Here is a 10665-nt window from a genome sequence, read left to right as displayed (position 1 = left end):
ACCATTTTTACTTATCTTTCGAACATGTCTCAAAGGAAGAGGAGGAGGAGAACATAAATAAGGATTCTACCGCATGCCGTTTAGCAATTGAAAAGTCTCCGCATACGCCAAGAATTCGTTTGTTTTCTGACGCCATTTTGAAACATGAGTGCTTTGGATCCGGGAACTGCCATTACGTTTACAAATTGCAACAAATTTGAAATATTCATTTTTAAAAAATATATTAAAGAGAAATGAATGAATCTCCCACAAGAAAAATGTCGGAAGACGTTTTCACGTTAGAATTAATAACTGAAGTGAGTATACATTACCATATTTTTATCTAGTTTCAGTATCTCATTAGTCTTTTTGTTCTCTATATGGGACGCCTTTAATGAGCGAATACGCAGGGTTCTTGCAAAATTTCCTCGACAGTGAAAATGCTGATCAACAGATGCTGAAGGAAATTCAGGCAATGACATTGGAGCATGATTTGGGATTAAGTTTCGGAGAAAACTTTGCTGGTAAGGGGATACTATGCTCACTTTTTGGATAACCCGAATTAGTCGTAATAAAATTAGACAACAGATAAATACCTACAGAGCCATTTATTACATTTCATCCAATAAATATTTCCCTTATTATCGACCCCACGAAAATCTTTAAATTTGCAAGAATGGTAAGGAAGTTAGAATAAAGCTGACAAATTAACCAAAATACTACAAATTTTACCAAATATTTGAACCTAAATATCTGAGAAACGGCTAAAGATACATTTTGACAGATTTGCGCTGCTGATGTGTTCAATTTGACAAGAGATTTACAGATTGTTTATGCGACAATTTAACTTCATAGGAAATAATAGCTATTATAAAGGGTTCGCATAGAAAAGATACACCGCGATACCTTCGTTAATTACTATATTTTGGATTACATTCGGTATATAGATATATGTATATATTCTAGCTTTTAGAGAATGGGAAATTCATAACACAAACACAAGTTGTTATAATAAACTTTTTTTTGTATAAATATAGAACGGTATAGAAATTATACATATACAATGATTAAAACATTACGAATTCCAATTTTGGTTTAAAGTGATGAAGTTGCTAAATAAACCAACCTGTAACTATGAAATCAATCAATAGGGTTACGAAAATCCCAATACCAAACAGACTGTTTAATTTCACGTGCAGTTTCTTTGAAATAAGAAGTTGTCAATTTTAAATTTACATATATTTGGTATTACTTAATGCTTCTTTATTTGGTTATTGATTTTAGCGGATGTCGAAAATTACGAGAAACAACTACAACTTATCAAGGATAAATCGGACAACCTTACTTTCCAATTGATAGCCAAAAAGGAAGCCTGTAAAGTCGACGCTGCGGAAAAAGAATCTCTAATCGAGTTATTTTACGCGGCGGAGTGTGAAAAGGCAATTAAAGACTTGCAAAAGTCGAGTGAAAAATGGGACAAGATAGGCAAGGTCTTAACCTATTACCGGTGGACTGTTTAAGATAATATTTTTTTGGTTTTAGAGCTAAAACTTAAAGACGATAACGTGCTGGCAATTGCAAAAAAAAAAATTCAATTAAATGAAGTGAAAAATAATTTACATAAGCAAATTTCTGAGAAAAACACTGCAATTTCAAAAGTGAATGAGGAAACAAAAGTGTTAAGGGTACAACTTGAGGAAATGAGGGCACAATATGTAAATCTTAATTATTACAGGAGAGACAAAATCCAGTAACAATATATGTACCTTAGATACAACTGCAGAACAAACAGAGATTCGGTCTGAAAAATGAGATGCGTTTTGATGACGTCTTCTCCGTCCAAACTACCCTTAACGGCAATCCTTTTAAACAAGCGGAAATTTCATTGAACAGGATTGCGCCTCACAAGATCCCAAGACATAAAATCCTTACTAAGCCTCAATACTCTGCAAAATTACATAACACTCCGATCTACCGGCAACCCGTGTTAAAGCCTAACACCTGCAATTTCGTTTTAAAACAAAGCATTATGCTTGGTAAAAGGAGGGTATTTAATATAACCTGTATATCTAGTGTATATTATTTTTCTCAGATAAACTTTCCTTGGCTCCAATCATAGCCTCTTACAATGGACAAAACACTTTAAGTAAAGTTATGAAAACCGAAGAATCAACAATAATTGAAATGGTCACTACTCAACAGAATTTATTTAATAATGGATCTGGCAGGCACCGAAAATTGCCCAAAATTTACAGAGCCAAAAATCTGAAATGAAAGTAATAAATATAATTTATGATAAGTTATGGAGATGAGTTAATATTTCGTTGATAATTAAATTCTCAATGGAGAGTGTTCCAAAATATTATCATCTACTTATGTAATAGTTTTTAATTGAACCAAATTTATGGAACCCAGAATAAAAATAGTATATAACTGAAAAAAATGTAAAAGAGAATGATTATGTATGTATTTATTGAAGAAGAAAAATATTACAAAAATAGTTTTATTCACCTTCCATCAATCATCCCTCCATGTTGTCTCAACCTCGTCAGTCCTGTACCTTTGTGTAATAAATGACTCATTCCATGACATTTTATTCCCAGATTTAAACATTTCATACCCAGCATGAGCGATCATTACCCCATTATCAATGCAAAAACGCTCATCTGTAGCAAACAAGGTAGCCCCCCTTTCATTACACATCTCACCCATCATTTCTTGAAGACGTAGGTTGCATCCTACCCCACCCACTAAAAATCAGCTTGTTCTCTACACAGTTAAGGAAACACACATGCTATTCAATAGCATGCAAACTTACCAATTAAAACTTCACTTGAGTTACAATGAGCTAGTGCTCTTTCTGTGGTTTCAACCAGCATTGCAAAAATGGTTTCTTGAAGAGAAAAGCACATGTCTTCAGGGGTAAAGCCTTGTACTAATAAAGTGTCTAATCGTTCTTCCAGATAGCTAAGAATTCCTGAGAACTTGGTTCACTATAAGCTTTATAACTTCCAAAGTTATTTACCTACCTGAAAAGCTAACATCCATTCCTTTCACACAATATGGCAGAGGCACATATTTTGACCCTTTTTTGGCTAACTGCTCAACATTGTACCCTGGACTAGGGTCATTACATAATTTTAAAATTCTAGCAAATCGGTCTAGACAATTCCCTATAGCTATGTCTATAGTTTCTCCAAATATTCTGTATCTTTTTCTAGCATAGGCAATAATTTGAGTGTTCCCCCCGCTAACATAGAGTACTGTGGGGTTTTTGGCACCAGTTATTAATCTTCCCATTTCAATATCTAACCATGTATTAAAGAAATGTGGGTAATTATAGACTTCTTATACAGGGTACCTATAAATGCTCCTTACAAAACTCTACTACAAATTTCAAATCTTACAATTTATGGAATCTAAAACATACTAATGACCAAAAAATGTTGAATCAATTAATTGGAGGAATTTTTATTGACTATTACTCAAGTAAGTTTGTGTAATAGGTTAAATCATCTTCAATCCATGCAGAATTTTGAATAGGTCACTTACTAAGGTCACCATACATGTAGGTATTGGGAATAGTATAAGGATACGTCCAATGCAATGATTGACACCTAAAAGTGGTTTATTCCATAGTTGAGCTATTGTCCTTGCAATAATTGCTACTGTGGCTAAAGGAGCCCCCATTCCTGGTCCTTTTGTGTAACAAATTACATCCAAATCTTGAGGTGATATCTGAATGAGAAAAGGATATTTGGCTTTTAATGCTTTGTTTGCTTTGTACACATTAATATTGGGGTATTTAAAGAAAAATTAAAAGATTTTGTTATTTTATAGATTTTTGTAGGACTGTTAATAACAGAAATATGCATAGTATCAAATATAGTGATTTACCATGTATATATTTCATGGCATTTCTAAGGAGTTTTGGTGCATAAAAATTTATGAGCAACCTACTTTTTGATAGTCCATTACTACTGTGACTTAGAAGATTAAAACATATTTGAATTTCACTGAAATATTTTTAAAAATATTGCCTTTCAAGGTTTAAGCAGAGTTCTGTTAAACCTAACCCTCATGTATGTATAAGAATCCACATACAGAATTTGTTTGTCTTGGATGGTCATTGTTATGACGGCAATGCTTTTCTTATGGATGTGAAATTTTACAAGGGGGAAGTTTTAGTAAACCAAGCTTAAGCCATGATTCGGCAACGGGGCTTGAGACTTAAGCAATATACCTCGGCTTGATCCAGGGCTAACTTAAGAACTGTTAAAACATGTCGCCGATGGTGCTGAGCAGTTTCTTTGGGCATGAATCCTTCACCAGCCGGTGTTATATAGGTTTTCCTCGGATTAGAAAGAACGACACCGTCTTTAATGATGCCAACGCCTAACTTATTGGCACTACCCTCTAATCCTAAAGCAATTACCATGATTGACCGCGTATCGAAAAAATGATTATTTTTCGAAATTCAGATAGTTTTAATAAATGCACTCCTCCCTCAGAACCACATCACGGCATCACATTTTTCACAAAATTCATAGGCCGTACATTCAGAATCGGCAACAAGGCATTTGTGAGAAGGTTAAGGCAATAATACAATATGTGTTTTAGGTAAAATTCAAATTGATGGTATTTTTAAAATTTTAATCTGGCGGGAAGCTAACAAGAAACCTGCAACACGCAATTATTTTATATATGTATTTAATCACCTATTTATTCTGACTGAGTACAACATGAATGAAAAATGTTAATAACAATTTATCAATATATTTATTTCACTTATAATTTATAGATGCGCTGATTTCGTCTCTGTTGTTAAAGTGACAATGACAATTTCAGCCGTCATCCGTCGAGCCTGAAACATCTATCGCTCATGCCTGCGACCGCCATTTTCCTTTATAAGCATAGAGCGTGTTTGGGGAAATTCGCTGTAAGGATTTTTTGGATTTCCTCCAACAATTAAAATAACAATTAGTTATTCACAGCAATACCGAACATCAACGAAACCCTAAAAAGGTAAGGCAGGCAAGTTTGTGTCATTTAAAGTGGAAATAACAGTTCTTTTCCATCCTAAATGTGCCCATGTATACAGTTATAAAAGTCGAATGTCCGCAATGTAGTTCGTAATGTAAAGTATACGCGAGAGACAATTAGTAGTTTGTGCCGCGAGTAAAATCATTTAAAAGTAGTATTGAGGTTTTACTAGAAGAATGAAGCGACCAAAATTCTTTTTGAAGTTGAAGTGTTTAAATGGTAACAGGGGAGTTTGCGGCTCTTCGCAGGTAAGACCAACTTCACAGGGGATCCATCCAGAGTTTATTTATTATATTAAGATAAGGACCAATAGAACATGTACTGGCAACATTATCTGGAAGATAATTTCCATTGAATCTGAGAAACTAACCAATGGCCTTTTCTAATTTCTATGGAAATTATTTTTCTGGAAAAGTTTTGGAAAAGAACCAATGGCAATCTTTTAATTATTTTAATAAGAACTTTATATTCTCACTAGACTTTACGGAACTTTACCGATTTGGCACTTAGAGATCATTTTTTTTCTGTGTTGTTAACTTTAACTACAAATTAAATTCCATTTAAATGTTGAAATGGAGCCTAATGACTTGTTCACATAGAAGCAAGAGGCAACATTTGTTGTTATGAAATGTTTAAGTTTGTGGTCTTTTTATAGATTTATATACGAACTTTACATAATCGATTTTATGCTTTACTTTTAAGTCTTTACTGAACACAACACTTCTAAATCAGAGCAAAAATGGCTAATATTACATATAATATTGGCCTATTAACCAATCATTTCCTTAATAGCTTATGACAGAATGCTCAAAAACATTGATATGGATGTAAGCTTGTTGAACCTATGTGGTTTGTTATTGATTAAAAAATGTTGGAAAATCACTTTGTGCATTTTTTTGAAGCAGCCTATATGCCAACCTCTGAGCCTGCAGTTTCTACTCTTATTATTACTAGAATCCTTATATTATTGTATTAGTTATTAACTTCAGTAATTGGTTCCTGCCAACTTGGAAGACCAGGAAGTAATACTAAATACCTTTAATTAATGCCTTTGTCTTACAAACTTCAGGTAATATAATTGAATTTAATTGACTACATGTATAGTATTAAGTATAGTTTAGTTCATGTTTTTCTAATCAATTGAGTTGCCCAATTGTTGTCCTCAGTTGGGGCAATGCCAGTCATGGAATCTGACAACTCTAGAAGTGGGTCTTCTAGTAATGAAAGTGACAATGAGGATGCTCAAAGTCACTCTAGGTCTCAAACACCCCGTAGCCGTTCTCAGAGTCCAGGTACTGAACCTCAAAGTCCTGACAGCAACAGGTATTCTAAAATCTACCACAGACTACCACAGAAGTATAATATTTTCAAAATGATGTATAAATAGATCTAGGTCACGAAGTCACTCCAATACACCAAAAAGTCCGTCTTTATCCCCGGAACGTTCCATATTGAATGGGCCACAAAGTCCAGAAAAGGCCGACTCATTGAGCCCTGTAATACAAAGAAGCAGGTAAGTGAACATTAAAAGAAGTAGCATTTGTTTTCCCAGTTCCACTATTCTTTAAGTTAAGAAAGTAACAGAATGAGTGCAATTTGGGTTAATATAAAATGTACTAGGTCCAACTCAGCTTTGTCATATGGAAGGTCCCCAGAAAGAAGTAATCACAGCAGCCAACCATTAACACCCAAGTCAACACTCTCTCATGGAAGTGTCTCTCCTCCCCCTACACCCAACTCATCGAGAACTAGTCCTAGAGGATTACAATCACCAGTAAGCTCAGGGGATAATTCTCTTAGTCCTAGCGTTCCACGCAATCTTCAAAAAGTGCACCCCAAATCGAGAGTATGTTTTAAGCATTTGTAAATATCTTAATATCTAACGTGTAAAAATTAGGGATCAGACAGCGAAGATGATGCCTCGAGAAATTTGAGAGGAAGAAGTTCGAGCCGCTCAACTTCGCGAGGGTCTAGAAATCGAAGTAAAAGTGGTAGTGCTTCAGATTCTTCAATTGGCAGTGTTGATTCTTCTGCAAGAAAAAATAAAGATGTTACGCGTGCGACGGACACGCGACCTGAGGACATATCTGATGGTAAGGATTTTGTCTTGTTACCAATCGAGATTATTTGGATTTAAAACTTTAGGCGATATGGAATCAGATCACGGCAGTTCAAGGAATAAGGTGGAAAAGGGCAAAGTTACGATCACACATGAAGATCTTTCTGACGTGTCAGATCTCGAGGATTCAATAGGGGGACATTCTGAGAATGAGAGACCTATTGAACCAAAAAAGCACAACGAACCGAAAACTGAAGAGAAAAATGACCATAGAGAGGACTTGGAAGATAAATCGCGTAATGTGGAGAAAAAGGTTGTGTTTCGACCCATAGCACATATGTTTTTCATATGAATTGATTTTGCAGCCTTTTGTGGACGGATCCTTGACCAATGCTCGACCTGACGAAGGCGAGGAACAGCTCGATTTTGAAGCGGAAGATGGGGAATGTGAGGAAGTGAAGTCTAAAGATGATGAAAAAGAAGAAGGCGAAGAAGATAAAGAAGATCATCAAGCAATTGTCAAAGAAGAGAAGGAATTGGAAGAGGGAGAGGTAAGGGGAAAAATGCGAAGATTAGAGAACCTCGATCAAAAAAATGTTGTTCATTTTTAAATCTTGTTTCAATACGCAGTTGGTTTTCTTTAGGTTACTGATGAAGATGATGCAAGACCTGAAGAGACTGAACCGAGACCGATATGTCGATTCTTCTCGCGAGGTGCCTGCACATGGGGCGCCAGCTGTAGATTCTTGCATCCAGGGGTTACGGACAAGGGTAATCATAATGTGACTTTTTCAACGAAACCAAACGGCACAGTTGACTTTTTCTTGTAGGCAATTATACTATGTTCGATATGGTGAGACCTATGCTTCCTGGCGAATATGGTATGGGAAGGATGGGGGACGACAGACACTATAAGCCTGAACCACCCCATGTTGAATCGGCCTGGGAGAGGGGTCTGAGGACCGCAAAGGAGATGCTGAAAAAATCTATGCGACGAAAGGAGCAGGACATCGATTTCGAGGAAAAGAAAATGAATTTGAGTATAGCGCAAGAGGAGTTTGACAAAGAGAACGGCTATTACGGGAGGATCCCGTCGCCAGAACCCAGATATGTCCGACATATTCCGGAGTACGTGGCTAGACCCCCTCCCGAGGAATACTACGGCCGGCGGCCTATCATGTACGAAAACGAGTACATGCCTCCACGTAGAGAGCATCCGAGGCCATATCGAGAAATGCCTCCTCCACGAGGACCACCTCCCGACTATTACAATCCAAAGTACGAGGAAGAGCCTCCTCCGCGCTCTCTCGAACGTCCTGAAGCACGTGACCGCGAGCGCGACAGAGAAAGGAGAAAACCAAAAAGAGAAGTGATCGTTCAGAGAACAGAAAATAAGGACGAGCGGCCAACCAGAGGTGACGAATGGCAGGACCCTTGGATGCGATCCAAATCTCCGAGCCGCAGGAAAGATAGAAAACGATCGTACAGCTCAGGTTCGAGTTCGTACTCCAGCAGTTCATCACGCAGCAGCTCGGCGAGCAGTAAGAGTTCATATCGCTCTCGATCAGCTTACAGGCGTGACAGGTCAAGATCAAAACAACCAGGAGCGAGACAGGTTTCTCCTTCTGTAATAGTGTCTGAGAGGAAGGCAGCTAATGAGAGGGCTGCGCTAATGAACCCGCCTGCACCCAGAAGACGAGCGCCATCTCCAGGTGAGTTTCAGATAGTGATAGATGTGGTTTCTGTCTTGAGGTTTAGGAATTGTGGCCATTTAACACTCGGTCCTGTGTACTGAATTTGTTTTCGTCTACAGAATATCCAACGCTCCTTAAATATTTACGGTGGAAAGGTAATCAGGATTGTTAATGTGGTTTGACAAGAATGATATAAGCACCATTGTCACCTTGATGTATTTAGTTTATTAAGCAACTTTGTGACCACTTTGGCTGTCGTGTTAAATATATGGCGTTCAGAGAACCTTTTTATATTTGCGAGTATTCTTAAACGAATATCGAGTTATTTGGAAAATGTTATTCTCGCAAATTTTGCCCTCTATAAGTAATCCTGTATTCAGAGAAAATCACATCTAGGTAGATAGGAAAATCAAGTGGAACTTATGCACGTCGGCAACGAAAACAATAACCAAAAAGAAAAAAACATAAATCGTTTTTTTGGCTTTGGCGTTTGTTTCTAAAGATTTTAGTGGACACTTCCTAATTCATCTTAATTTTCGTATCCGCCTAGTCGGCTGATTTTTACTGTATGTTTTATGTGTAGAGAAGAATTTTTTCTTAAGTTATGAGCGAGGAAAATGCCTTCCCCATTGCTCACGTAATTGATGAATGAGACACCCGCCAAACGCACCTCAATTACCTACATTAGCGATTATAATTTAATTTATACCAATATCGTTAATGATCAGGGATGATGCGGGTAACTGGGGCAGCCAATCCTCCCGCGCCTTCATCAAGAGAGGATTATGGCAGGACACGGAGCAAATTAGCTGTGGCGGCGGCACTCGCGAGAGTAAAGAATAGGCGACATTCATCTAGATCCAGTTCAGGATCAAGTTCCGGAAGCAGTTCCAGTGACTCAGATAGTAGCGAATCGAGTAGCTCATCTAACCGAAGCAATTCTCCTCCTACACGGGACGTTAGAAAGACGTCAGGTGGGTATTAATTCGGAAACGATAATAGCACAACTTGTCACCCTTTGTCGTCATCCTTTCTTTCGTTCTAGAATTCGTCAAAGCGATCGCATTAAAAAGCGCGCCCCCTGAAAAAAATAAAATTAAAATAAACTTAAAGAACCCATCGGGTCCTCGCAAACCTGATGCTGCCAAAGTTGAGGTGACGACCAAAAAACGACCGGCTAGCTCGCCACCTCCCGGAGATCCCAAGTCTAAAAAGGCTACATCCAGAAGAGAGGAGTTGTTAAAACAATTGAAAGCTGTCGAGGACGCCATAGCGAAAAAGCGATCGAAAGTATGAAGCTTTTTCAACTTGTCGTATTGAGTGATGGATTAATTTATCATGCGAAAAACGAACCTTTGACTGTCAATAGTTGACTTTTATTGACAAATTGTCTACTTAAGGTTTTCTTCTTGTGTCGGTTATATGATTAAGATTTGTAATTATCAGCGCAAAATGCTCGTTTTGAATTACACTACTTGTTCTCGTGGCTTTGATTTATATCCCACTTGCGATCAGGATTACGACTTTTGTTTTTTATTACATATTTAGAATAAGACTATAAAAAATTAGAATTGAGAAACTGCTGTGTTAAGATTAACAATTGCTATTATACAAAACAGCAATGTAGTATTTCCATTTTGATTTGAAGATAATAATTATTATGGAATGTAGTTTGATTTTGACGCCATCCATGGATCTGCTCAAGTCGGCGCCACACGATCCGTTAAATATTTTTAAACGTTGTATGGCTTCGTCAAGTCGTATCGCCATAAACCAACGGACCTCATGTGTCGAACGTCTGAAGTTTGCTATATTCGCAACGAGCTCGGTGTCTTCGGTATTTCGACCAAGACAAAGGAGATCTCATTCTTTCAAACAACACTTTTAGAA

At 37.2% G+C, this 10665-nt stretch overlaps 3 protein-coding genes across 6 annotated transcripts; 2 read left to right on the top strand and 1 right to left on the bottom strand.

Annotated features, from left to right (window-relative positions):
- Positions 1–1268: 1268 nt before the first annotated feature.
- LOC136416432 (uncharacterized) lies at positions 1269–2452 on the top strand. Its single transcript, XM_066401597.1, has 3 exons — positions 1269–1694; positions 1751–2015; positions 2072–2452. The coding sequence occupies exons 1-3, from the start codon at positions 1680–1682 to the stop codon at positions 2251–2253; spliced, it is 462 nt and encodes a 153-aa protein (XP_066257694.1). The 5' UTR covers positions 1269–1679; the 3' UTR covers positions 2254–2452.
- Tcs3 (Probable tRNA N6-adenosine threonylcarbamoyltransferase Tcs3) lies at positions 2109–4487 on the bottom strand. 2 transcript variants are annotated; one of them, XM_066401595.1, is made up of 6 exons: positions 4223–4487; positions 3576–3717; positions 3009–3287; positions 2798–2956; positions 2491–2729; positions 2109–2244 (listed from the first exon to the last, which is right to left on the bottom strand). In XM_066401595.1, exons 1-5 carry the CDS (start codon positions 4415–4417, stop codon positions 2497–2499), a joined length of 1008 nt encoding a protein of 335 aa, XP_066257692.1. In that variant the 5' UTR covers positions 4418–4487; the 3' UTR covers positions 2109–2244; positions 2491–2496. The 2 variants fall into 2 exon arrangements, with proteins under 2 accessions (XP_066257692.1, XP_066257693.1); XM_066401596.1 differs by lacking the exon at positions 2109–2244 and having other exon boundaries at positions 2544–2748.
- A 363-nt stretch (positions 4488–4850) lies between these two features.
- LOC136416439 (zinc finger CCCH domain-containing protein 18) lies at positions 4851–10441 on the top strand. Of its 3 annotated transcripts, none has more exons than XM_066401606.1 (11): positions 4851–5004; positions 6189–6345; positions 6410–6535; positions 6643–6868; positions 6920–7115; positions 7168–7394; positions 7447–7632; positions 7726–7852; positions 7912–8793; positions 9504–9749; positions 9821–10441. In XM_066401606.1, exons 2-11 carry the CDS (start codon positions 6197–6199, stop codon positions 10069–10071), a joined length of 2616 nt encoding a protein of 871 aa, XP_066257703.1. In that variant the 5' UTR covers positions 4851–5004; positions 6189–6196; the 3' UTR covers positions 10072–10441. The 3 variants fall into 3 exon arrangements, with proteins under 3 accessions (XP_066257703.1, XP_066257701.1, XP_066257702.1); XM_066401604.1 differs by having other exon boundaries at positions 7168–7397; XM_066401605.1 differs by having other exon boundaries at positions 4863–5270; positions 7168–7397.
- Positions 10442–10665: the final 224 nt, after the last annotated feature.

This window comes from Euwallacea similis, chromosome 23 (genome assembly GCF_039881205.1).
Source record: "Euwallacea similis isolate ESF13 chromosome 23, ESF131.1, whole genome shotgun sequence".
Classification (NCBI taxonomy): Eukaryota; Metazoa; Arthropoda; class Insecta; order Coleoptera; family Curculionidae; genus Euwallacea; species Euwallacea similis.
Note: the sequence above shows the minus strand (reverse complement) of the source record. Positions and strands in the feature narration are given on the sequence as shown.

Bases quoted from the DNA above. Each gene is read 5' to 3' on its own strand.
- LOC136416439 (XM_066401604.1), top strand. From the start codon at position 6,197: ATGCCAGTCATGGAATCTGACAACTCTAGAAGTGGGTCTTCTAGTAAT. The intron at 7,633-7,725 runs GTAAGGGGAAAA...GGTTTTCTTTAG, and splicing joins AGGAATTGGAAGAGGGAGAG to GTTACTGATGAAGATGATGC. The intron at 7,853-7,911 runs GTAATCATAATG...TTTTTCTTGTAG, and splicing joins TCCAGGGGTTACGGACAAGG to GCAATTATACTATGTTCGAT.
- Tcs3 (XM_066401595.1), bottom strand. From the start codon at position 4,417: ATGGTAATTGCTTTAGGATTAGAGGGTAGTGCCAATAAGTTAGGCGTT. The intron at 3,288-3,575 runs GTATCCTTATAC...ATACATGGTTAG, and splicing joins TGTCAATCATTGCATTGGAC to ATATTGAAATGGGAAGATTA. The intron at 2,957-3,008 runs GTAGGTAAATAA...CCAAGTTCTCAG, and splicing joins AATGGATGTTAGCTTTTCAG to GAATTCTTAGCTATCTGGAA.
- LOC136416432 (XM_066401597.1), top strand. The intron at 2,016-2,071 runs GTAAAAGGAGGG...TATTTTTCTCAG, and splicing joins AAAACAAAGCATTATGCTTG to ATAAACTTTCCTTGGCTCCA.